Source organism: Castor canadensis, chromosome 16 (assembly GCF_047511655.1).
Source record: "Castor canadensis chromosome 16, mCasCan1.hap1v2, whole genome shotgun sequence".
Lineage (NCBI taxonomy): Eukaryota > Metazoa > Chordata > Mammalia > Rodentia > Castoridae > Castor > Castor canadensis.
In genome coordinates, this window is record NC_133401.1 from 28,841,477 (window position 1) to 28,869,133 (window position 27,657).

Consider the following 27,657-nt stretch of genomic DNA (forward strand, 5'->3'; position numbering starts at 1 on the left):
GCAGAAACAGGAAACAAGGGTGGAACCCAACTGCAGGCAACCTGGACTCACTTGGATTTGGGAAACCTGCTCAGGACAGGCACTGGGCCCTTGTTTTTACCCATCTGTGTTTGGAATTACAAGTCACTGCCACTCCAGCAAGATGTGATTTTTCTAGCACCCTGTTCAAATGTGTTTTATAAAGTGGATGTGGTTTTTAAATTACTCTGTGGTCTTGTACAAGCCACAGAAAGATCTTCATGATGAAATGTCTATCCTGTCTCACGATGACATTTTTATCACCCAATAAAGTATTATATCTTAAAAAGCTTGGAAAATCTTAAACCCAGATTTGCTACTTGAATGACTAGAGCGACAGTATGGGTGGAAGACACTGTGGTTGTCTCTTCTTGCTGACCTGGAAAGGTACTGGCCGTATTGAAAGTACTAGAAAGGAGGGTCCCACTCAGTCACCTTTCTTTCTGTTCTACTTGAGGTCTAACTAGGGCTCTTTCTCTTCTCTTGTCTGTTTGAAGGTATTTTAAAAGTGTATTTTTAGCTGGGGAAAATGTTGTATGCCAGCAGTCCTAGCTTCTTGGGAGGCAGAGATCAGGAGGATTTGGGTTCAAGACTGACCTGGGCAAAAAATTCATGAGATCCCATCTCAACCAATAAAAGCTAGGCATGGCTGGGTGCTGGTGGCACATGCCTATAATCCTAGTCAGTTGGGAGGTCTTGAGAAAAACTTTTTATAATAAAAATATTGGATTAAAGAATATAAAGTAACTGATGTCAGGCTGAAGAGATGGGTCTCTTGCTTGTTTCAGCTCTGAGAATCTGTTCTCAAGCACAGTTCCTCTGTTATTCCTGGAATTCCTCTATATTTTTCACCTAGAACTCTGCTCCGTCCAGACTCACTTCAGCCTTGCACTAGACATGACCTCACCTATCCAGACTTTTACAATTGTAAGGTAGAAAGTAAGGGAAAGGCAGAGGAGGCAAGGCATGGTGGGTAGAAAGAGGGAAGGGAGGAAAAGTGAATAATTTGGAGAATTGAACAATTCTGCTACCACTTTGCCTGTGATCATGGCCTTGAAGGTACCCTACTAGGTCCCGGGCTTCAGTATTTGGGTAGAGATTTGCCTAAAGAGGAGAATCCTGGAGAGGATTGCCTAAAGTAGTTCATGTACCTCTCCCCACTCTCACCCTACCCTGCCCTCATCCACAGAGAACAATGGAGATACAGAAGAAAAAATAAAATGACATCTTTTCTTCAAGGACTGTGTGTTTCACTTCTGTTTAACTGTGAGAGAACATGGGTGGATAGAAGCCTCAATGTATTGGAAGATCCTTTTGGTGTAAAATATGTACATTCTTAAATAAGAGTGGGATTCAGAGACCAATTATTTTACTTTTTTTGTAATCTGTTGCAAGCTTTTCCTTCAGTATCTTTGTTTATAAACCAATAAATACTATACCCTATATCTTGAATGGCTCTCATGAGACTTGGGACACTCAGCATGGATGTTCTATAAGCTATGAAATGCTAAATAAAATAAATACGCAGTTATAACTTAGGGTAGCCACTATGGAAATCATTATGGAGTTTCCTCAAACAACTAAAAGCAGAACTACAAAATGATCTGTGGTACCGCTCTTGGGCATATATCCAAAGGAATGTAAGTCAGGATACAATAGAGATACCAGCACACCAATATTTATTGCAAGAGTATTCAGAGTAGCCAAGCTGTGGAATCAGCATAGTTGTCCATGAACAGATGAATAAACAAAATGTGGCATATATATATATATATATATATATATATATATATATTCAGACATAAGAATGAAATTATGTCATTTGCAAGAAAATGGAACTGGATATCATCATGTTGAGATAAGCCAGCCTCAAAAAGACAAATACCACATGTTTTCTCTTACATGCAGTATCTATATATTTTTTAAAGTGATCATAGAAGAAGGAGAAGTATTTGAGAACAGGAATGGGACCAATGGGAATGAACAGAGGGGACAAGAGAGGGTAATGGGGATGAACATGACCAAATATACATGTACTAAATATCATAATGAAACTCATTACCTTTTTTACAATTGATCTACACTAATAATAAACCAAAAAGAAATATTGGGTTCTTTCTCACTACTGGTCCTTTTGTCCTTCATTCATTCACCCATTATGTGTCAACAAGTATAGACAGAGTTGTAGAGGCATGATGAGGAAAACTCCCTAAAACACATATTGCTAGACAGCAGTAGTATCTCACAGTACATAGCTTTGAGGTGAAGCAGAGAATTTGCAATTTTTACTAGTTCCCAGGTGAGGCTGATTCTGCTGCTCCAAGGACCACACTTTGACAACCACTGATGTGGAAGGAAAACCTGGCTCTTCAGGCATATCCCATGTCACTTTTAGGAGGGAAAATATACCTGAAGTAAACAAAAAACAGCAGAGCCCCTTGTTTGTTGTGGACTCCCCAATAATAAAGTTTATAGGACTAAAACTCCCCAAATAAAATTTATAGAACTACTTCCTATAAACCTCACAAAGACTACATTTTTCACTCTGCTGATTTCTGAAAATATATAATTGGGACCTATATGAATACAGAAATCCTGTATAAAAACTGCTGTTACTTTATAAAGTTGATAATCTTGTGGGATTTTTTTGCCTTCAACTATTTGTAAATTTCTTTTGTTGGTACTGAGGGGTTTGCACTCAGGGCCTCATGCTTGCTAGGCAGGGGCTCTACCACTTGAGCTACACCCCAAGCCCTTTTGCTTTAGTTTGTTTTTAGATAGGGGTTTTTTAACATAGGGTCTTGTGAGTTTTTCTGCCCACACAGATCTCAGACTACAAGCCTTCTACCTCCACCACCCAAGTATCTGGGATTGCAGGCATGTGCCACCATTGTGATTTTGTTTTATCCTTTCAAACTCCTTGCCCCTTTCACTCTTTCCTGAAAGGTTCTCCTTTTCCTCAAGCTCTGTCTGTCTCCCATTGACTGGGCCTGTTGTACACTAGTGATTCTGAGATCTGCCTTTTGATCAATACAGTTATACTACAAATAGGGAAGATGGGTGTGTGAACAAGATCCATCCAGCAAGTTGCACTACAAGTTTCCCAGAGGGAGGAATCCATTTGGAAATGGGACTCGCACCCTCTAGTACAGCGTTAGCCCTCTATGAGTTTGGGAAGATCTCTAATAGGTAATTTTCTGCTGCTGGTTCTGGAACCTAAGAGGTTGGTGAGGCATTCCTTCACAAATTGGAAACCCCTGTAAGATCACACACCTTGAAGGCCATAAGCTATGGGCCCAAAATGTTAAATGGTTTCAATTGTGCGCAATTCCAAGGAATGATAAGGAGGCCAGTCCCAACCAATAGGAAGGGAGGGTGTCCACTGCCTGGGTTTCCAACCAATAGGAAGCAAGGGTGTCAACAGCCCGGGCTCCAGGATCCTATAAGGGGTTGGAGGGTGGGACAAACCTTGCCTTTCTCTTTATGCTTTGAAGGCTGTGTATTGACAAGGAGCTGGAAGCCTAATTCTCTTCAGAGGTGAGTATTTTGTCTTTTTCCTCTTTTCCCTCCTTCTATTTCCCTCATTATCCTATTTTCTTTTAATTACAATGACAGACACTTAAGTTTACCAAGCCAGGTTGTCCCATGTAGGAAATGCAAAACAGAGACTAGAGATTGAATTCCGGAAATTTCCAGCTCTCATTGATAAAAATCCTTGCCAACCTCTGAAAGTCAGCTTCTCTGTCTCTAATACAGAATCCTCAATTCTGAATTTTCTCCCATCTCAGAGTCCGAGTGTCAAGAGACTAGTGGAGCTAGCAAAAGCCTAAGACCTAAAAGAGATTGTCATTGCTGGTGCTCAGAGGTCTAGGTTAGATACTGACAGATTTGGTCAGAAAAATCAAAATAGCTATAGACAGGAAGAAAAAATAGATATAGATTAGGAAGCAGCTAAAATTAAGTAAGATGGGCATGGTGGTACCCACCTGCAATTCCAGCTACTTGGGAGGCCAAGGGAGGAGGTTGGAGAACTTAAAACCAGCCCAGGGAAAGTTAATGAGACTCTGCCTCAAAAAAAAAAAAAAAACCAAAATACAAATAAAACGACTGGAGTGTGGGTGGAGTGGTAGAGAACCTGTCTAGCATGCATGAGGCTTTGGGTTCTATCCCTAGGACTTAAAGAAAACAAAAACAAACAAACCAAAAAGATTCTACTACTGAAAGAGACAGAGGTTATTGCTTTTTACTTCGTAAAAGTGTTTACCCATTCATTTGGCCACTATTTTTAAAACTAAGTGTTGGCAAGGGTGTTGAGAAATGGAACACTTCAGTGTAAGCTAATGGGAATGTGAAATAGAAAACATTACAGCAATTTCTCAAAAGAAAAAAGTTCTTCCTGTCGATGTTCCCATCAGCAGTGAATAAAAAGGAAGCAAGATGCTTTAATTGCAATGTCTTCACTTGTGATGAGTCTGTTGCCCTGAACATTTCTCAAACCTGAAGCTCAGGGCAGTCAGAAGCAGTAAGCAATGCTCCTACCATCAGTGGAGGTGGAAAATGTCACTGTGGGTAGCTATATTCCTCTGTGCAGCGCCACCCACTGGATTGGAGGAGCACTAGCACCCTTGTAAAGAGAGGAAACCCAGCTCTAGACCCAAAGTAGAACTGAGTGAACCAAACAAGTTTGAAGGTGAAAGGAAAGGGGTAGAAGGGGATTGTGACTGAGGTACTTTAGGTGTGTGCATACATGAAAACAGAATAATGAAACCGGTTAAAAAATTTTTACAGGGTTGAGGGGGGGAAAAGAACAAGGGGGAGAACTTGATCAAAGGTCACTGTATACATGTATGGAAATATCATGGTGAACCCCCTTTGTGTAATCAATAAACACTAGTTTAAAAATTTAACAAAGGTCAACTTCTTGGGTGTCAAGAAGTTATGAGGGGAAAAGGTGCTGAATAAGAAGTGGGGTATAGTGGGAGGAGGGGAAAAATATACTCAAGACCCATTTCTTAGGAATAAAAACTATGTGAAATTTGAGATCACTTCAGGTCTACATGGGGCATTCTATTAGCCACATGTTTTCTAGAGTTTAACTCAATTATTTTACCTACCTCTACTTTTTGCTAAACCTAAAAGGCTTTGTCATATTGCACGTCTGCTCCCCAAAACAGAGCACAGAGAATAAAAACCACAAAGTGGATTTGGTATAAATACCAACCCCAAACATTCAGTGGGTCCTCGGTTTTTCCATTGAACTGACAAGCTGTTTAAGAATAGAGGTAAATAGATTATCCACAATGGATTAAACAAATCTATCCTTTTTAGTGATGGTAGTTTCATTTTCTTATTCTGTGTCTCCACAGGTATCCTCTGCTCTTGCCATGTGTCTTTACAACTGACACTGAGGTGTTGTCAGCCTTGTGTAAAGATGACTAATGTGAATCCAGAATCCCTCCCTCCCCTCCCTGCACCCTCCTCCTCCAGCCCTTATTCCTTTCTCCCACCCCAGACACCCACTTGCTCTCCGACCTCCCCTTGTGACAATGGGGTCATGTTGTACTTGTCTCACCTAAGCAAGAAGGAGCTACGAATGTTCAAGCAGCTGTTAATGAACATGAAGCTCAGACCTGGCTCTGTCCACATCACTTGGGACCAGCTGGAGAGAGCCAGTTGGGCAGAAGTAGTCCATCTCTTGATAGAGCACTTCCCTGGAAGACTAGCTTGGGATGTGACTTGTGACATCTTCACCAAGATGGACCAGAAGGAAATGTGTTTTCTGGTACAAAGAGAGCTAAACAGTGAGTGATGGTCTGGTCTACCAGATAGAGGTGGGCTTGGGTGTTCAAGAGCTGGATACTGGCCACCATATGACTTACTGGTGACCTGAATGAAAAAGCAAATAGTGGGGTGAGATTATGGATCTGGCCCCAAAAGGCAGAGTCTATCATATTGCATATTTTAAAAAACTTACCCAGATACTGATAACAGGTAAGCTTTAAATAAAGACAGAGGAGTATGAGGTACAATGGTGGGAAAATATATACAGCCAAATGTCACTTGACAACAGGATGCATTCTGAGAAGTGGTCATTAGGTGATTTCATCATTGTGTAAACATTATATGATGTACTTGTGTAAATTTAAATGGCTATGTCATCACCAGGTATGATATGAGATAATGGAGTCACCATCCTATATGTTTCCCACCATTGACTAAATGAAAACATTAGTGTGGTGATGTATCATGGTAATGTTTAAGACAAGATGATTAAAGACTAAAAGTGTCATTTTTCAATGATAAAGGGACCAATCCTACAGGAGGGTATTGCTGTCCTATACCTCTCTATCCATAACACATCTTCATCATATACAAAGCTAAATTTCACTTCTGAAAGGAAAAATGGAAAATCCATCACACACATTGTGAGGTGTTAACCCAGCTCTACAAATAGCAGATGTAACAAGTGGCCAATGTTCTTATCAGTAAGAACAGAGAAGACATAAACTATATCATTTTAAAAGGTAAGGGCGTGGCTCAGCAGTACAGTGCCTGCCTAGCAAGCACAAAGCCCTGAATTCAAACCCCAGTGCCACCAAATAAATAAATAAATAAATAAAATGTAAACAGCAGGACAGCAGGTGGCTTTTCTGTCTCCTCAGCCACTGTCAACCCAGCACCTGGCTTAGCACCCCACATATAATAGGCACTCACAAATTGCATGGCCACTGAATAACTGGTTGAGAAGAGCGACTTGCTTCAGAAAAGGTAGCCCAGGAACTGATTAGTCCTCTTGCAGGAAGTGAACTAAGGCTGGGACCTAACGAATGAAGGAATAGCTACTCCCATGAGAAGGAGGGAGAGGGAATGCAAAAGAAAATCAGCAATTAGGGAGACCTCAAGATTCAGATGTAGAGAAAAATCTTAGTATTGAGGAACACAAAATGATTGTATTGTTTAGAATTCGATGAGAACAGGGAGCAGAGACAGACAGACAGACAGGGACACAGACACTGATGATCCACTTTATGATGAATCCATATTTACAAATTTGCCTCCTTGCTGCAATTTACTTGTTAATCTAAAACCAATGCTTACAAGGATGTCAAGGCCATTCCCAGTCAGACAGAGCAGCAAAGCCCTGCTTAGCGACACCTGCTCTCAGCCAAGAACAAGCCAGGCAATGCTTTCAGCTCTCACTTTGTACCCAAGTATTCATCCCAGTCCTCTCGGTGCCTCAGTTTTGTGCTTCTAGTGTGTTATGCTATTCAAAATGGCACCCAAATGTAGTAATAAAAGGTCTTCCAGTGTTCCTAAGCTCAAAAAGTAATGTGCCTTACAGAGAAAATGTTTTGTTAGAAAGTTTCATTCCGGCATGAGGTATAGCCCTTGTCAACTGTGAGTCCAGTGTTAATGAACCAACAATAGATAATTATAACACATGTTAAATAAAATGAATTTAATGAAATATTTTTAAACAACTTTCTTAACTATATATTTAATCACTATATTAAATGTATTTACCATTGACTTTTTTGGCAGTACTGGGCCTCAGTCTTGCTAAACAGCTGCTTTACTACTTGAGCCACACTCCAGCCCATCTTCTTTAAATAAAAACATATAAAACAAGGTTATGTCTTATCAGTTGATGAAAATGTTGTAATTAAAGGCTAATAGGAACTTAGCCCTGAATTTGCTTGGGTGCAATGCTTGAGTATTGACTAATTCCGTGTCCACAGTAATTTTGTAGAACATAGCTATAAAGACCAATGCCTATGTGTATGTGTGCATGTATACATATACATATATACATATATACCCATATGTAGATATAAAAGTATGTGTTTTACACATGCATGTGTGTGTTAGTGTGGGCATTTATACATATTCAGTATCCTAACTGAAAATTCAAAATCGTAAGTGTTCCAAAATCTGAAACGTTTTTGAGCCCTGACATGTCACAAGTGGAAAATTCCACACCTGACTTCATGTATTGGGTTATAGTCAAAACATAGACATGCTTAAAATGTACACTTTCAGGCTCTGTTCTGTAAAGTTATGTAGGAAATCTAAATGAATTATATGTTTAAAATTGTGGCCCAGTCTCAAAATATCTTATATATATACAAATATTCCAAAATCTGAAAAAAAAATTCCAAAAATTTGAAACACTGCTGTTCCTGATGTTTTGAATAAAGAGCTTGTTAGCTTGAATAATATTTGCTTAGTACTTGGCTGGACTTCATAGCTATGATATGTTACTGGATACCTCTCTCGGTGCATCGTAAAACAACACTATTTCCTCATTCCCTAAAATTACTGTCATGGAGATGGAAGTAGTTTTCTTCTCCCTGAACTGAAGTGGTGAGACAATGAGGCTCTTAACCTGTGTGGCCACCACTGTCTTAAAGAGCTCCTTGCCTCAGAATCACTCCTTCTCATGCAAGTTTGTTCCAATTTGATTTGACAGCCCTTTCTTGTCTGTTCTAGGCATCCTACCCACCTTGGAACCAGAGAATGTGGGTCCAATAGGAACACGAATGGCTTTGAAGGAGGAATGTGGTAGGTGCCAACACTGGGACAGTCCAGGGTGGTGTGTTGGGTGAGAAGCCCGGTTGCATCATCAAAGCAGGTTGTGAACTACTGTGTCAAGGATCTCTTCTACCAATGAGAACTTAAGCATCTATGATCTCACCTGAGTAGAAAGCCCAGCCTCTGGCCCAGGTGGATGAAGGGGCTCAAACCATATCAAGGAGGTGTGACTTTCCCTCACCCAGCTCACTCTTCTGTAGGGCTCAACCATGAGAGCCACTCCCTTGCACAGTGGCCATCTTTGTCACCACCTGCTCTAACCATATGCTGTCCTTGCTTAGCAACTCCAACAGGAAAATGCTTATTTTCCAATAATTCCAGCAAGACTCCTAGAATTGAATCCAGAGAACAGACTAAGGTATGTGATCAGTAGTCAATAAAGCACTCCACTGATTATAAAGAGCTCACATGGAGTCACCCCTGTATCTGTGGGAATTTGGTGTAGAACTTCCTTGGATACCAGAATTCATGGATGCTCAAGTGTCTCATAAAATGATGTAGTATTTGCAAAAACCTACGTATGTCCTCCTGTATGCTTTAAATTATCTCTAAATGACTTCTAATACCTAATATGATGTAAATTCTATAACAAATAGTTGTTATACTAGTGGTGGAGTGCTAAGCCTTGCATATGCAAGGACCGAGGTTCAATCCCCAATACCACAAAAGAAAAGAGTCCTTCTTACTGATTTAGGACTGGGAATAGGGCTCAAGTGGTAGAGCATTTTCCTAGCAAACATAAGACCCTGAATTCAAACTCCAGTGCTGGAAAAAAAAAGGGATAATGATAAGGAGAAAAGTCTGTACCTGTTCAGTGTAGAGAGGTACAGGGATTGTAAAAACCATTTTCTATATACAGCTGGTTGAACCCATGATGTGGTATGGAACATGAGCAATGGAGGGCCAACAAGGGTGTAAGAGATAGCAGGTGGTGGGGTCAGTCATGGTCCAGCTCAATGCAAAGAAAAACTGGAGTGCTACAGGCCAGGCTCAGGGGCTCATAACTGTAATCCCAGCTACTTGGGTGGTGGAGATCGAGAGGATTATAGTTAGACCCCAGTCTGGGCAAAAAAGCTACCAAGACCCCACTTAATCAGCAAGCTGAGTATGGTGGCACATGCCTATGACTCCAGCTATTCAGCAAGCTGAAGGAGGAGGATCATAATCCTAGGCCATTTTCCAGGCAAAAAGCATGAAGCCACCCTGAAAAACAAAATGGCTGGAAGCATGGCTCAGAAGGTAAAGCCCCTGCCAGGCAAACATGAGGCCCAGAGTTCAAATCCCAGTACAGAAAAACAAAAAATTAGTGCTGTCACCATGGTTAGGAGACCAATAATTCCCATAGGTTTCTTAATCCATCCGTCCACTCCTCAGTATCCAGGGCCATAAGAAACAGGATTCTAGAGCCCAAATTCTATAAGTGTGGAGCAGCCATTCTCAATCAGACCATGTAAAGAAGTGAGAACAAAGGAAAACAGAGTAACTGGCACATGATGTCACCAACTCTGGCCATAGCAGGGCTCAGTGTCCTCCCTAGCACGTCCTGAGAGCCAAGAGTTTGAGCAACACCCTGAGTCAGAATCCTACTCTAACACTCAAGATGAATGCTTAGAAAAATCTGTGACACGTTCAAGGTCACAAAGCTAAGAAATAAGTAGACCTCAGACTCTCAAAGAGCTGCCTGCTACCTGGCAGCCAGGGACACAGCGGGAACCAGAGGATGTGGCTGCCTCTGTGCAGTTTGCAATTGCAGGGATGGGGAAGGAGACGAAGGAGAGAGAAAGAGACAGGAAAATGGAGGGACACGGGGAGAGAGGAAGAGCTTTCTACCAGTGAGCTATACCACCAGTGTATTTAGTTGTACCTTCCTCTTTTTTTTGGCAGGGCCTCATGCTTGCTAGGCAGAGGCTCTACCACTTGAGCCACTCCTCAGCCCCTTTTTCTTTAGTTATTTTTCAGATAGGGTCATACATTTTTACCTGGGACCAGCCTCAAACCAGGACCCTCCTTCCTATGGCCTCCTATGTAGCTAACAGGTACATACCACCATGCCCAGTTTATTGAGTGAGATGGGGTCTAGCTAACGTTTTGCTCCGGCAGAACCAGTAGCCTCCTGATTCAATCTCATGAGTTGAGTAGCTGGAATTACAGATGTGAGCAACCACACCTGTCCATTTGAGCTTCTTGATTGGTGTAGTTGTTTTAGGAAAGGTATGAGTTATACACAAGTAGATGATGGAATATAATTGAGGCTGACATCAAGACTGGTTTTTCTTTTTTGGCGATACTGTTGTTTGAACGCCAGGCCTCACACTTCCTGGGCAGGGGCTCTAACACTTGAGCCACTCAGTCATCAAAACTGCTTTTCTTGTTATTCTGTTAGTTCTCATAACAACTCTGATGCTGTTCTCTGTATTTCTTCCATCTCATGAGTCTAGATAAAATGCAAGAGTACAGATTGCATGTTATGGAAACATTTTGCCCCATATGGAACAAGACAGCTTGGCCTGGAAACCACAAGGACTTCTTGTACCAGGATGTACACAGACACAAGGAGCTCTTATCATGTTTATTTCTACCACAAAAACCTCAGGGCAGACAGCCCAAGACCGTGGTCATTCAGGGAATTCCTGGGATTGGAAAAACAACCCTGGCCAGAGAGGTGATGGTGGCGTGGGCACGAGATGAGTTCTACTCGCACAAGGACTGGCGTGCTTTCTTCTTCTGTTGTGAAGACCTGAACCGAGTAGCAGAGCAGAGCTTCTCAGAGCTGATTGAGCACAAGTTTCTCTGGTCACAGCATCTCGTGTCAAAGGTTTTGTCCAAACCAAACCAACTTCTCCTTGTCTTTGATAGCTTTGAGGAATTCACATCTCCCCTCATCAAAAGACCAGATGATCTGAGTGAAGACTGGACCCAGAAATTGCCTGGTTCTGTTCTCCTCAGCAGCTTACTAAGCAAAAGGATGCTTCCAGAAGCCACACTTTTGATCATGGTCAGATTGACCTCCTGGCCAACTGTCAGACACTTGCTGACATGTCCCTCAATCGTCACCCTTACTGGGTTTAACAGGATTGAGAGAATCAAATATTTCAGGGAATATTTTGGAAATACGGGGGAGGTGGATCGAGTTGTGAATTTTGCCACAGAAAATGCAATTCTGTTCTCCATGTGTCGGGTCCCTGTGGTTTGCTGGATAGTTTGCTGTTGTCTGAAAGAGCAAATGAAGAAAGAAGGAAATCTCACACAGGTTTGTCCAAATGCCACATCTGTGTTCGTCTTATATCTTTCTACCTTGTTTCTGACCACATCTAAGAACCTTTCCAACCGAACTCGCCAAGAACAACTGGAAAGTCTTTGTCACTTGGCTGCAAGGGGCATGTGGAATGTGAAGTGTGTGTTTGGGAAGAAGGATCTTGAGCGAGCCATGGTGGATGAGCCCAGTCTCACCTCCTTTGTCGAGGCGAATATTCTTCAAAGGGTTAAAGGTCATAGGGACCGCTATATCTTTGCCCTCTTCATTTTCCAGGAGTTTTTTGCTGCCTTATTTTATGTTCTCCGTTTTCCACACAGACTGAAAAGTTATCATGTGGTGGGCCACATGGAAGTCCAGTGTCTGATTGCAAGTCCCGGAGGAAGCAAAAACTTCCTAGCTTCCCTGGGACTTTTCTTATTTGGCCTTTTGAATTCTGCATGTGCATCAGCCGTGGAGCTGTCCTTCCAGTGCAAGGTGTCCTTGGACAATAAGAAGAAAGTGCTGAAAGTTGTAGCTCAGTTGAATGAATACAAGCCGCCTCCTCCATGCTGTGGGGTTCCACAGTTCTTCTACTGTCTGTCTGAAATCCTGGAGGACGCCTTCATCAGCCAGGCACTGAAGGGTTACTGCAGTGCCCCTTTGAAACTTGACAGTGAAAAAGACATCCAAGCATCTGCTCTTTGCCTAAAGCACTGTCGAGATCTAAAGGAGGTGGAGTTGACTATCTCAGAGAACCTGTTGAAGGAGCAGTGGCCTGGCCCAGAGAACACCATCCATGTCTCTGAGTGAGTGCTGTGTCTCTCAGGGTGCAGCCCTCTCTCTGCAGGGACCTTGTCCATGGTCTTTGAGACATTTAGGGATCAAGCATGAGGGTAACCTCATGCTCCACGGGTGAACTTCCAAAGCATTCTGGTCCCTACTATGCACAATTCTTCTATCATAAAATCAGCATTAGCCCTGGGCTTCCTCCTAGCTTCCTTCAAGTTTAATCTCTAACAATGTGCCATTCTCTCTCATCTTTATCCTCTCATGTAGGATAAGAAACCTGTACTATGGATACTGGCAAGACATCTGCTCTGTGTTTGGGACAAATGAGGGTTTGGAAGTCCTAACTGTGACAGATACTACCATGGAACCTGAGTTTGTGAAGGTTTTTACCACTGCATTGGGACATCCCCGTTGCAAACTACAAAGGCTATCGTGAGTACAAAGTAGAAACTATCACAAGTTCTTGCCTCTACTGGCCGCTTCCTGCTGGGAGAGCATCCAGGGGGCCATCTCTTCCAATTCAGTGTCCTCCTTCCCTCCCCATTCCCACACACTTCATGGAAACTCCCGTGTGCAAATTCTGTAGAATGACTTTTCAATTTTTATGGGTGTACATACTTGTGGGGTACACTGTGACAGTTCAATACATGGATGTCCCATGTGTAAAGAACAAATCAGGGTAATTAGCATGTTCATCATTTCAAATATTTATCATTTTGCTGTGTTGAAAACATTCAAAATCCTCACTCCTAGCTTTTTTATTCTTCTACCTATTTTGGAATAAACTATTCATGTTTTTAAACTATTCATGTTTCACACTTGTTAGGCAGGTGTTGTACCACTCTTCCTCTGTACTTCTGTGAAAGTAGGTGTAGTTGCAACCCCAACCCTTTTTGCTTTAGTTTTTCAGACACTCTCATACTCATGCCTAGTTCCAGTCTCAGATGGTGATCTCCTACCTCTGCCTCTCCCAAAGCTGAGATCATACGTATGTGCAACCATGCCAGCCTTGTTCTTTGAGATAGGATCTCACTAGCTTTGTGTCCAGGCTGGGCTCCTACTATGATCCTCCTATGTACACCTTCTGAGAAGCTGCGATTACATGTATGAGCCACCGCACCCAGAAACAATTCAATATTTTTAACTATGATCACCCTCTGTGCTATAGAACACTAGAACTTACTCTTTATACAAATTGTCCTTTTGTACATAATATCAAAATCCCTCTCCATCCCTCCCTCCCACCTACTCCTCTGCATCTAATGACCACTATTTTACTCTTTACTTCTATGCTATTTGGGGATGTGGATGCAGCTCAGTGGTAGAGCACTTACATAGCATGTACAAGACTCAGGGTTCAATCCCCAGCATGATAAAAAATAAAATTAAATGAAAAACTTCTTTAAGAGACATTTAAAAATAGAGTTATGGCAAGATCAAAGAAAGAAAAGAAAAGAAAAGAAAAGGAGAGAAGGAGGGAGAGAGGGAGAGGAAGGAAAATGAGGCAAAGGACAAGAGAAGAAATAGTTGACCATGCCTTGTTTGCTCCTGACCAGTAGCTATTTTCTCTGCTACTATAATGATTACATCCTCTGCAGGGTATGTGGTGCCACTATGTGACAAGCATGGGCTAGATGTTTCACAGGACTGTGTAGATGAATTCCCATATCCATCCTTATGAGGAAACGCCATATGCTCTCTCATAAGCCTGAAAATAAAGCTTGCAGAGGTCGGGTGAGTTTCACAAGGTCCTCCAACCAAGGAGGTTGGACTGAGATGGAAACTCGGGTCTGAGTTCTGTGTTGCCCAGAAAGGGCCTCACATATAATTTTATCAATTAGTCTCTCCTTGTGACTTATTGCTTTTCTATTACAGGACATGTATTTGTTCCAATTTTTATTTTTTAAACATTTTTATTAGTATATGACGGTTTTACAAGGGGTTTCACAGTGACATTTCCATAGATACATGTATATTATGCCCTGGTTTGGTTCATCCCCTCCATTATTCTCCCTCCCATCCCATTCCCCTTCTTAAGGTGACTTAAGGTGACCTCCATGTTTATACTTGTATAGGAAGTGCATAAACTATACCCATCCTCCTTAATCTTCTTTGTTTACCCTCTCCCTCCTCTAAACATGATCTGTTATACATTCCTGTCCTTCATTGTTTAGGTGACTGTTTGACATTCAGTGGGTATTTTGCCTTTGTATTTTACCTGTAAATATTACACTTAGATCAGTCTAATCCCCTCCATTACTCTTCTTCAAACATCCCCTCTACCCTGTATTAAGTTTTCAGTGTATTTCATTGTCTTGTTCCTACACGACTATTGTTCACTCTTTATCGTTGTTTTCTACCTCTGTCTCCCTCTAACAGTCCCACTTTTGGAAACATGCTTTGTATATATTTGTGTATATATGATATGTATATATGTATGATACACACACACACACACACACACATATATATATATATATATATATATTATATTGTATCTTCCACATATGAGAGAAAACATGCGACCTTTGTCTTTCTGAACCTGGCAACCTGAAGATGATGATCTCCAGTTCCAGGGTCAACCTTTAGTGTCTGTGTCCTGAATTTGTTTGTAAATTCCCTGAGAATGGGGCCCTGCCTATCTCATTAGCTGCTGTATCTTCCAAACACAGCCTAGTGTGATGATCACAGAAATTGTCATGGTGCCCTGTCATAATCAGACACTGATTCCCTCTGCAGATTAAGGCACGTGGGAAACAGCATGTTGTATGAAGACTTATTCCATGTTTTGATTGAAAACCTGCATCTAAGATACTTGGAGATACAACACACAGAGATGGGACAGGGAGCCATGAAGTCTCTGTGTGCAGCGTTGAAATTCCCCGAGTGTCATCTGCAGAGTCTTAGGTAAAGCTGGGTTTGAGCAAGAATCCTGGGACAGGATCTGCAGACCTAGTAATAATCTCTGCTACATCACTGTACTCTGCTGTCCTGGTGCTGATAGCCAGAGCCAGTATGTCAATGAATGGACATAGCCATGTGCCAATAAAACTATTTGTAAACATAGAAATTAGAATTTTACATACTTTTCATATCACAAAACACTCCTGGATATTTGAACCATTTAAAAATGCTTTTAGTTGGGCTGGTGGTACATGCCTATAATCCCAACACTCAGGAGGCAGAGACAAGAGAATCACGATTTCTCAGCCACCCTGACTTACATAGTAAGATTCTGTCTCAAAAAATATTTTTAAGGTACATTCTCAGTTGTGTAATACCAAATAGCAGGCCAATTTGGCCCTGGAGTCATTGTTTGCCAGCTCCTGCTCTATGTTCTAGAGGTGGTTGATGTCAGCTGACCTTAAAGTGGAAATGCTAGACAATGGTGCAGTGCTACATGTCTTCTAGACCCCTCCTTCAGTGACTTCCTGTTGGAGGCTTCTCATTAACCATGGCATGAGTATTTATACCACAGACATTGACACTTTCCATAACCAATGAGGGAAGTATTTGTACTGCAGACTTTAGCAGACACTTCCCATTAGCCATGGAGGCTACACCACAGACATTGGCAAATGCTTGCTATCAGCCATGTTGGGAGTATTTACACCACAGACAAAGGCAGACACTTCCCATACCCATGGCAGGAGTATTGACACTGCAGACTTTAGCAGACACACCCCATTGGCACATGAGTGGTCAGGTATTCACCAGTACACAGCAGCTTAATGCCTACTTACCAACCTTTGGCAATTTAATGTTCCTTGTCAAACTGTATTCATCCTCCTTTACATCCATCAGAGCTGAATGCAGCTCAGATAGTCTGTACATTTAAAGCCCTGTACTGGGTTGAACTCAGCACTTCTCACTTGCTAAGCAGGCGCACTATCACTTGAGCCATGGCCCTCACCTTATGGCCCTTGTTTTACACAGCACAAAGCTCCAATAGCCAGAACCTGGACTTGGTCCAGCATAATCACTGGTTAAAATTCTTCAGAAGCAGTCCAGCTCACTGAGAAACCCAGCCTGAGAAGGTGGCAGCAGTGTGACTTAGGATACTGCATGGCTGGATCTCTGGTCTTGAGCTTGATGCTTATTTACCAAATAAATGTAAAAAGAGAGAATGAGTGGGAGCCTGATTGTTATCTTATTCTAATTAGTTATAGATCCAAGTGTGTATGTGTTGTCTTACTAATAATTCAAAAGTAAGGTATCTTACTTGATGTGAAGTTTCTGGCAGGGGAAGTTAGAAATAACCCTGAAGTCACTCTTCTGTGAAGACCAGGAATGTGATGTGATGAGAAGGGTCTGTATGGCTGTGTAGATACCATTTTCCCCAGGAGCCTGAGGCTTGGCAGTTTTGTGTGACTTCTACAGGTTGGAAGACTGTGTGGTCAGCTCTAGAGACTGGATGGATCTTGCCAGTGATCTTCAAGGGAACACACGCCTGCGGACACTCCTGCTGAGAAGCAATTTCCTAGACAGATTTGGGGCACTTTTCCTGTCAGCAGATCATCTCAAGAGGCTCGCGTGAGTCTCCTTATTGTTGTTATTGTTTGGTTGGAGGGGTTTGTTTCTGGGAGAAGTGCAATTATTGGGGAAGGTAAATATATTGGAACAAACAAATCCTATGATTGATGTGATGATATAGCTAGGTCTATTGAGTTCAGGAGAGGTAGGGAGGAAGGAGGAGGAGAAGGGTGAAGAGAAGGGGAGAGAAAGAGAGAGTGAGAGAGAGGGGGAAGGGGGAAGAGATATATATAAAGGTATATATTTATACCTAAGTCCCAGAATAAATCACTGCAATAAGACCTGGGTACACACTATCCAGCTGAAGAAGTAGGCCCTTACCAGTACTCTGTTCTCCAATCTGTGGTTGTACTGACCCACATATCCACAATGTGGTTGATTGGCCTCTCTAATTTCATTGACAGTATTGCTGCATACTTCTCCTAAACCAGGGCATCACATAGTTTTGCATTGCTTTGGATTTCACATAAATGGCATCACCTGCTCTGTGTTTACTCTTCTGATCAACATTTTACTGTCCATTTATGTTCAGTTGCCTTTGTAGTCAGGTTCTTTTCATTGCTGAATGAATAGGAAGCAAGTTACTTGTTCCTTGCACCAGCAGAATGAGGTACGTGATGCTTCCTGTTCTTAGCTACAGACACAGGAACACATATGCATACATGGGTGCACCCATAAGCGCATGCACACACACACACACACACACACACACACACACACACACATGCAGCTACACAGAGGCAGGTGCACACACAGGCACACACACACACACAAGCACACACAGAGGCACACACGGACATATCTATACACAGGCAACATACACACAGGGGTATACACACAGGCACACGTGTGCACAGTTGCACATGCACATAGGCACATAAATCCCATAAGGGACCATCTAGCAGCAGAACTCCTGCCCAGTTGTCATCCATCTTCCATCTACCACACTTATCTGCAGGTGTCTCCAGTCCCCTCAGTAGTGCATATAAAAGTTCCCATAACACCAAACTCATCCAACTCTTGTGACTGTCAGTAGTTTTGCAACTTTTTGTCAGTCTGTTGAAGAAGAAATGGTGCCTTATTGTTTTAATTTGTGTTTTCTTTTCTTGATGAACATTTTTTCATAATCTTACTATTTCTAAGTTTCTCTAATATGCCTGCTGCTCATGTAATTAATATATCGTTCCTTTTTTAGAATTTTTATTAGCATAAATTAATTGTACAAAGAGGTTTCATTGTGATATTTCCATACATGTATATAACATACTCTGAATAAAGTCACTTCATTCAGAGTATGCTTTTAAAAATCCTGTTCTCCTCACGGGCCCACCTTCCTCCCCAAATCCCCCTTTTACAATCATGTCATATTATTTTTATTTTTAAGGACAAGATTCCACATAGAGAAAATATGCAATATTGGTCTTTCTGACCTTGGCTTATCTCACTTAACATGATGATCTCTGGTTCCATCCATTTTCCTGCAAACAACACAAATTCATTCTTCATTTTGTCTCTTCCTGAGCCATCTCCAGATCTGATGTTTATTCTTCAGTCACTGTTGGTCTCTGAATCCCAATGTATCTCTATGTTCCCAACCCTCTATTCCTACATTTTGTTCTTCCACAAATGTTGGAACCTATAAGAGGTGATGACAGACCTGTGAAGGGGCTCCTTCTTCCAGAAGAACCCAGGCCAAGGTGGACATCTCTTAGTGTGAGATGAAGGAAACATAGTCGTGGCCATAAATTAAATTGTATCCCATGTGTGTTTCTGTCCCATAGGTTGGAGAACTGTAACATCACAGAGGTCTCTTGTGAAAGTCTTGCCTTGTCTCTCAGGCATAGAAAAAGGTTGACTCACCTAAGCCTGGCAGAGAATGCCCTGAAGGATGAAGGGGCAAAGCACATCTGGAAAGCCTTGGGCTGCTTGACATGTCCTTTAAAGAGACTGGTGTAAGTCCCCACATGCTTTCTTCCTGCAACTGCATGGTCAGACCAGGGCGATTGAGAAAACCTGTTTTCTAAAATATTTTTATTAGCATATTTTATTTTTACAAAGTGAGGGGTTTGTGAGGTTTCTATGCATGCATGTAATGTACTTAGATCGTATTACCCACTATTACTCTTTCTTACTCCCTCCAATATACCCATTTTAAACTGTCTTACAAATTTTAAATTTCATTATGACCTTTTCATATGTGCATGCAACATACTTCAATCATTTACACACACACACACACACACACGTACAATCTCTCTTCCATTTTCTACCTCCTGCTAATTATTTTTCTCACAGACACTTTCACAGTCCCTAACAGTCTCAATGGTAGAAGAGGTTCTACATTCAGGTCTTCTTTTGTGCTTATTCTTTTTAGTTTCCCCACATGAGAGAAAACAGGCAATACTTGTATTTCTGTGTCTGGCTTGTTTCTGTTAGAATGATGATCTACTATTCCAACAATTTCCTGCAAATGACATCATTTTATTCTTTATGGCTGAATAATACTCTATTATGTATTTATATTTATGTTACTTATCCTTTCTTTCATTGATTCCATAACTTGGCTGCTGTGAACAGTGCATGATAAACATGGGTGTGCCAGTGTCTTCATGTGTGCTGCATTAATTCCTTCGTGTACATGACCAGGAGTAGTATTGCTCAATCTTATCATAGTTCTATTTTTAGCTTTATGAGGACCCACCCTCATGACTTTGACAGTGGCTGCACTAAATGACATTCCCAGCAACACTGCTTAAAGGTACCTTTTTATCCATATCTTGAAGAGCATTTATTTCTTTTGTAGTGGCCATTCTACCCTGGGTGAGATGGAATCTCCAGGCAGCAATTTTCCTTTTGGATAAAGATACTGAACATTTTTATGTGTTTATTGACCATTGCTTTTCTTCCGAGAAGTGTCCATTCATATCACTTGCCCATTTTGTATTGAATTCCTTGATTTTTCCTTTATTTATTGCTGTTTGTTGAACTCTTTATATATTTTCAATATTAATTCTCAGTTAGAGGACTAACAAAGATTTCCCCCATTCTGTAGGCTATCTCTTCTTTTTTGTTGATTATTTCTTTCCTGTGCAAATTTTTACTTCCTTTGTGGTGATACTGGGGTTTGAATTCAGGTCCTCACATTTGCACAACCTCTACAGGAGCTCTATCACTTCAGCCACTCTGCCAGTTCCATTTTGTGTTGGGTTTTGTCGACATAGGGTCTTGTGAACTATTTCCCCAGGCTGACTCTGAACCACGAGCTCCTGATTTCCTGCCTCCTGAGTAGGAATGATATAAGTGTGAGGCACTGGTGCCCAGATTTGCAGAGCTTTCTAATTTGATGTACTACTACTTGTCAATTTATGTTTTTGTTTCCCAAGTTTTTAAAGTCCTTCCAAGGGAATTATTGCCTGCACCAATATCTTAAAGATTTTCCCTAGTAGTTCAGGCCTTACATTAAGGTCAGTGATCATTTTAAGGTGATTTTTGTACAGAGTGAGAATTAGGAATAGTTTCAGTCTTCTATATGTGAATACCCAGTTTTCTCAACACTATTGTTGAAGAGGCTGTCTTTTCTACAGTGTATGTTTTCGGCACCATGGTCTAGAATCATATGGATAAAGATGCATGGATTTATTTCTGGGTTCTCTATTATATTCCATTGGTCTACATGTTTGCTTCTCTGACAATACCTTGTTGTTCTTGTTACTAGGGTTCTGTAGTATAATTTGAAGTCTGATAAATTCAGCATTGCTGTTTTTGCTCATGATTGCTTTAGGTCATATGAGTGACCTAAATACGAATTTTGGAATTTTTCTGTGAATCTTGGAGCTCTTCTGTGATGAATGTCCTTGGTAATTTTCTTGGCAGTAATGGAGTTTGAACTCACAGCCTCATGATTGCTAGGCAATAATGCCCCAAGCTCTTTTTATCTTTATCTTTTTTCCTTAGTATTGTGGTCTTATCTAAAGCCTGCCTCAGACTCCTTTCTTCTACTTATGGTGACCCATGTCTAGGATGACAGATGTGTGCCACCAGGAAACACAGCAGCCATCTTCCAACAACAGCAATTGCAGATGGCTGCTGCTACCAGGGTGCTCCAAATATCCACTCATCCTGTTTGCAGTCATTCCAAATTCACAATTTAGATTGTGCTACCTTTCTTTGAGGGTGTTATGTTTTTGGGAAAATACCTCTGACTTTTCAGGTGAAGGAATCTACCTCATGTGCCTGCACCTGACTGGTGAGAAAAGGAGAAGGGCTCACTTTGCCATACAAGGTAAGAGGTGGACACCTCTTCAAATCAGACTGTGTGGTGTGAGATGCCACAGAGGTGTGAAGGAGGTAGGCAATGCACAGCCCTGCAGAAGAGGGTGGATGCTCACTGCCCTTTTATAGGACAACTTCTGACTCACCTGTTTGCATATTAAGGACTTCCTCTTCTCCACCTCCTGTCTACCATATCTCAGTTGCATAACTCTCCCTTGGCTGAAAAAACTTATGCTTTTCTAACCCACTACACTGAAATTCCTTTCAGAGGAAACTGTTCTACACTTGGACTCTTGCTTCCTTTTATTCAGAAGTCTTCAGTGTCTGCTGTGTCAGACCCAATCTCTATGATGACAGAATACAGAACTGATGACAGACTTGTCTCTTGCTCCCAAGCAATTGATAGTCTACAGCAGTGGTCTTCAGGGAAATTCAGCAATGTTGTGAAATATTTGTTATCACAACCCAGTTCATTGACTCATATCTCATTAAAGACCCATGAATCACAATTTGAAAAGCATTCCCGAGAGAGGTGGAGTACACAGTCAATAGGTTATGACCGCTTCGTGCAATAGATGTCCCAGAAGAAACTATAGGATGCCATTAGAACAGGTGAGATGGCCATGGTGGGTGTAATTTAAGTGACATTGGATTGGGAGGAGGTGAGAACATTCAGCTGCCTTATTTTTGCCCAGCCTTGTTCATGGCCTGGATTCTGAATCATATCCACTGAGAACAGTGTTCTCTGACCAGTCTTTTAAAACAGTGCAGGAGCCTCATAGTTCCCAGCCACAGAGTGCCCAGCTCTGAGGGTCAGGCATGCTCCTTTTTCACTTTCTATTTCTCCCTGCTTTACCTTGCTGTACCAAATAAATCTTCACTGGTTTTTATCTATGAGCCTCCTTTGTGAATCTGTTCCAAATTCTTTTTGTCATGGAATTTAAGAGCCTACAACCCAGAAGGCAGTTAGTTGAGGATTCATTCCCTGTCTCTTTTGGGGGATCCTTCTCGCCTCAAACCCTTTCCTGGTGATAGAGGTTTGGCTAGCCAGTCAGGAGGTACCCAGGAGGCAACCCTTTGCCCTATCATTAAGGATGCTCACCAGGTAGGTAAGGCCTTTTGTCAAGCTTTGGGGACTCACCTCAGATCCCCCTCTATATGCATATTTGTGTATTTTCTAAAATCCACCTTTAGCCACGGCAGAAGCTTTCTTTTATAGTGTCTTCCGTGCTTCTTCTACCTCTGCTACTCTGGCCCAGACTAACCAATCACAAAGAAATAATGGAGGAGAAGCAGATGGCAGTCTGTAGTATGCTTTGACAGTGTGCTTTGACTGCTGTTTGCTGTTGAAATCATGGCAGCTTCTCTATAAAGCAATCCAACTTCACTCACCTCTTCTAGCTCACATTCAATCTTATTGTAGTGCTTACTTCCTGAAAGACTTTTTGGGTAGTCCTGCAGCTTGAACTCAGGACCTTATGCATGTTGGGCAGGTGCTATACCACTAGAATCAAGCACACAGTCCTCTGCAAAGTTTTTCAATCACAACCCATGGCACACAGGAGTCCATGAGTGCCAACTGTGAAACTGCTCCTGATTCAGTCAGCGACTCCACTTTCATCACTTCAAGTTGGCTCTGGCAGAAGTGTTTACGCCATGGAAATTGGCACTCACTACAGTCCTGAGTGCTTACTTTCTGGTTTGCTTCATAGTCTGAGCATAAAAGACAGTTCTGAATGCATACCTGCCATATTTCTCTCCTTACTTTTCATTTAACATTGACATACAAGCTAACTGAGAACAGAGGCTTATCTGTGTGACTTCTTGTCACATAATTCAATGTCTGAAGCATAGTAAGTTTAAGCAAGTATTTCTGAAATGAAGTGGTATAAAATACTGTAGGGACCACTGACACTTCTAACAAACCCAATGGAAGCAGGAAATGGTGCCACATATTTGAAAAAGAGCTGTGGCAATGTCTCAAAAGATGAAACAAGGACTTAGCATATGAACCCTCATTCCTACTTGTAGATAGATACACAAGAAAATCAAAAGTTATATCCACACAAAAATTGCACACAAATGTTCATAGCAGCATTACTCATAATGGTCATGATTTGGAGATGAGTTAAGTGTCTGATCCCTGATGGAGGAATAAAGTATGCCCTCTATATATAATGGAATATTATTTAACCATAAAAAGGAATGAAGCCTCAACATAGTAAATCTAGAAAATATTGTGCTAAATGAAAGAAACCAAGCACAAAAGGCCACTTATTGTACAATTCCCTTTACAGTATGTGCACAGAATCAGCAAATCCATAGAAAGAGGAAACACATTGGTTTCCTAAGACCTGGGTGGGGTATGTGGGAATGGAGAATGACTTCTAAAAGGATCAAGGTTTTCCTTTCGGGTGATGAAAATATCATAAAAGTGACTTGTTAGTGATTCCACAACTTTATCAGTAGACTGTAAACCTGAATGGTGGAATTATAGAGTATATTAATTATACCTTGATAAAGCCATTTTACCCCATAAAGAAAAGAGGTGAAATCCAAAGTTTCTTTAATTGGTGTTTCTTTGCAGCCTGAGAAACTGCGCTCTGACCTCAGTTTGCTGTCAAGAAATGACCTCTGCTCTCAAAAACAATAAAACCTTGAGAAGTCTCGACCTTAGTCTTAACAACCTGAAGGATGAAGGGGTAATCCTGCTCTGTGAGGCACTGGTGCACCCTGGATGTGACCTACAGATTCTGGAGTGAGTTACCCTGCTTCTCTTCCAAGACCAGGATGGTGTATCCAAGGTTCCGCTGCAGAATACAGGAGTGCATTTGCATGTCTGGGTTGTTGCTTGCACTTGGTTGGAAGCTGGGAAGCTTAAGAGCAGCAGTTCTCATATGTGCCATAAGAAGCATTTTTCAGTTGGGATGTGATTAGAAATACAAGGTCTTGGGACCACCCTGACCTAAAAGGCAAACACTAAGGGTTGAGTCCAGTAGACTCTGCTTAACATTTGCTTTGGGAAATATCCTTCCAATTCAAAAAAAAGAGGAAGAAGAATGTATTTGGTCTTTTCTACCACTGAGCTGCACCCCCAGCCCCTCAGAGTGTGACTTTGGGCTGTGTAGCACGTGCTGAATGAGCCCACAGGTGTAATGCGGTGACTTTGTGCCATCTTCCCTAGGCTGGAAGGGTGCCTGTTCACTTCCAGTGGCTGCCAGGCACTGGCTTCCATGCTGCACAGCAACAGGAAGCTGAGATATCTGGACTTGAGCCAGAATGACATCGGAGTGGCCGGCATGCTAATCTCGGGCAGAGACTCCTCAGGCCAAAGGCAGACAGAAAAGGTCATTCTGTAAGTCTCCACAGATGTCCTGTGCACGTACATCACCCAAGAAAAGCTCCCTGTGTGGAGAGATGCCCATCTCACATGCTACAGCAGGTGTGGTTGGTGTTGGCTCATTTTCCTGGGAGTTAGAGCTATCCAAATTCAAGCTCAAGGGAAACCCACATTTCCTGTCTGATATCTTGTTTTCCTTTCTTTTCTCTTGATGTTCTTCCGTTTTCTTGTTTATGGGTTATTGGGATTTATGTTTTTAGTTTTGTTTTGAGACAGGGTCTTGCTTTGTAACCCAGGCTGGCCTGAAACTCACAATTCTCCTGCCTCAGCTTCTGAGCTCTGGGATTACAGGCATGAACCACCACACCATATCCACCTTCTTCCTTCTTTTCGTGTCTTGAAAAACTGTGTTTGCTATTGCCACTTACCAGCTCTATAGCTGTGAACAAGCTTGACTGCCTTTGTGCCTCAGTTTCCCTATCTGTGAGATGGGGAAAAGCTCTTCCTCCAGGCAATTTCAGGATTGTGGGCTAATACACTCAAGGCACTCCCCTCCCCCAGTCTCAGCCAGATTGGATTCTGGGTGAAGGCATCACCATACCTGATGATTTGTTATTTGCTGCTATGTAGTAAATCGCCTCGGTGTGAGTAACTTAATCAGCAAACACCAGATTTCTTGGTCATAACTGCATGTGCTGTTTAACTGCATGGTTCCAGCTTTGGGTCTCTCACCAAGCCTCACTTGAACTACTGCCAGGGTGTGATGGGAGCCTGGAATCGGCTGCCAAGTCACTCACAAGGCTGCTGGCAGAGGCCTGAGGTGCTCTGCCCAGGGCTGCTTGTGACAATGCAGCAAAAGTGATGAGACTCACACATACACACACACATACACACACACACACACACACACACACAGATAGAAAAGAAAACACAAGGACACATGTACACAGAGATGCAGAAAACAAAGACAGGGAGACAGAGGGAGATAGAGACAGACACCAAAACAGAGACATGCAGAAATAGGAGACACAGAGAGAGATAAACAGAGTCAAGTGCATACAGAGACACAGAAAGACACAGAGATCATGGAGGAAATACAGACACAAAGAGACACAGACACATAGGGAGAGATACTGAGAGCAAAAAGACAGGCAAAAAAGAGGAAGAGACAGAGATAACAGAGATAGAGGGACGCTGATGGAGAGAGAAACATATAGAGACAGGAAAATGAACACAGAGACACGAAGAGGGGCAGAGAGACACACATTCACATATACAGAAGAGAGATAGAGAATAGACATGCACAGACACAGATATAGAGTAGGACAGACAGCAACACAGTGACCGATACAGAGTCAGTCACTTGACTTTGAAAACACACCCCATCAAGTCCACCATGTTCTGTTGCTCACACAGACCAGCCATGGCCCACCAGAGGAGGGGGCTATACAAGATATGAATGGCAGCAGCACGGGTCACCTGGCCAGCATGGTAGCTGCCAGCCATGGCTAGACAGTGGCTGGACCATAGTGTGAGACTCAGGCCTGATTGGTGCTGTCACTCTTGTTTAACTGAATGGGACCAGGTGGTGTCTTGTGGGGTAACTTCTTGTTCTGCACCTTCTGTATGCTTTTCTAGGATGGAAAGGAAACTCAAATATAGGAGAATAAAATATTATCCATGTCCTTTCTAGGCAGAGGAAAGCAAATGGCAAAGTGGATGTGCAGACAAGACTGATGGGCCCTGCAGTAGACGAGGGCTTCCTGCGGATCTTACAGGACTGGTGTGCCTAGTGCCACAGCAGATGCACATGGACCTGGTGATCCTCTGGATGTATCTATTTCTAGTGACAAACTGAGTAACCACTGGCTGTTCTGGGAGCTTTTCTGATTTCAAAATATACTAGAAAGTAATGTGAATCAATACATGGTGGGAATAATATAAAAATAGATACAGAGAGCAAAGGAGGTGAATAAGAAGCCCAGAAATAAATCTGTGCATTTAGTCTGTTGATACTCAATGCAGGTGTCAACAACAGCCACCGAGGAGAGGATGTTCTGGTCAGGTGTTATACGACTGTTATTCACATGCACAAGAATGAAATGACACCCAACTTCACACGATACACAAAAATAAACTCAAACTTGGTAAAAAAGTTAAATATGCCAGTTTTTGAACTGCCATTTTGAGCCCTTCTAATTTGTTTTTTTAATTAGTCCCTTTGATATTCTAATCCTCATGTATTTCCATGTGTATTTTAGAATCCATTTCTCTTTGCAGTTTCATGAGGAATTCAGGTGGGATTCTCATGTAGTTTATCTTGAACCTGGACATCAAATTGGGAAGTATTGCAATCTGAACAATATTCCATCTTCCATCCAGGAACTTACAATGGTCCCATTTACTTAGAAATTTAATTTCTCCTAACACTTTTTAAACCTTTATAAAACAAAATTTCTACTTCTCTGATTAAATCTATCACTGCATTTCATTTTTATTCCATTGTAAATAAAACATTAATATGTGTAATGTCCTACGATCACACACCCATTACCTTCTTTTTCCCCATGCTTATTCTTTCCAGTCTCCTCCCTCCTCCCATACAGTCCCTTCCCTCTTCCATTTGTTAGAGAAAACATGTGGTATTTATCTTTCTTTTTAAAAGTAGCTTCCATTTGTTAGAGAAAACATGTGGTATTTATCTTTCTGAGTCTGGCTTATTTCACTTAATATTATGTCATCCAGTTCCATTCATTTTTCTACAAATGACATAATTTTGTTCATTCCAAATGAAAAAGTGGTCCTTTGTGTGCATATGTATGTCTGTGTTTTTGTGTGCATATAGATATTATATAATAATCATATATATATGATTATA

The 27,657-nt window shown here is 41.7% G+C and overlaps 1 protein-coding gene across 1 annotated transcript; it reads left to right on the forward strand.

The window, feature by feature from the left end:
- The first annotated feature begins 5,449 nt into the window (after positions 1-5,449).
- On the forward strand, positions 5,450-27,657 carry Nlrp8 (NLR family pyrin domain containing 8). Its single transcript, XM_074058441.1, has 10 exons — positions 5,450-5,819; positions 8,509-8,580; positions 11,049-12,651; positions 12,908-13,066; positions 15,374-15,541; positions 17,015-17,167; positions 18,949-19,119; positions 24,027-24,197; positions 24,624-24,794; positions 26,473-27,657. Exons 1-10 carry the CDS (start codon positions 5,450-5,452, stop codon positions 26,570-26,572), a joined length of 3,138 nt encoding a protein of 1,045 aa, XP_073914542.1. The 3' UTR covers positions 26,573-27,657.

Bases quoted from the DNA above. Each gene is read 5' to 3' on its own strand.
- Nlrp8 (XM_074058441.1), top strand. From the start codon at position 5,450: ATGACTAATGTGAATCCAGAATCCCTCCCTCCCCTCCCTGCACCCTCC. The intron at 15,542-17,014 runs GTAAAGCTGGGT...TGACTTCTACAG, and splicing joins TGTCATCTGCAGAGTCTTAG to GTTGGAAGACTGTGTGGTCA. The intron at 24,795-26,472 runs GTAAGTCTCCAC...TGTCCTTTCTAG, and splicing joins CAGACAGAAAAGGTCATTCT to GCAGAGGAAAGCAAATGGCA.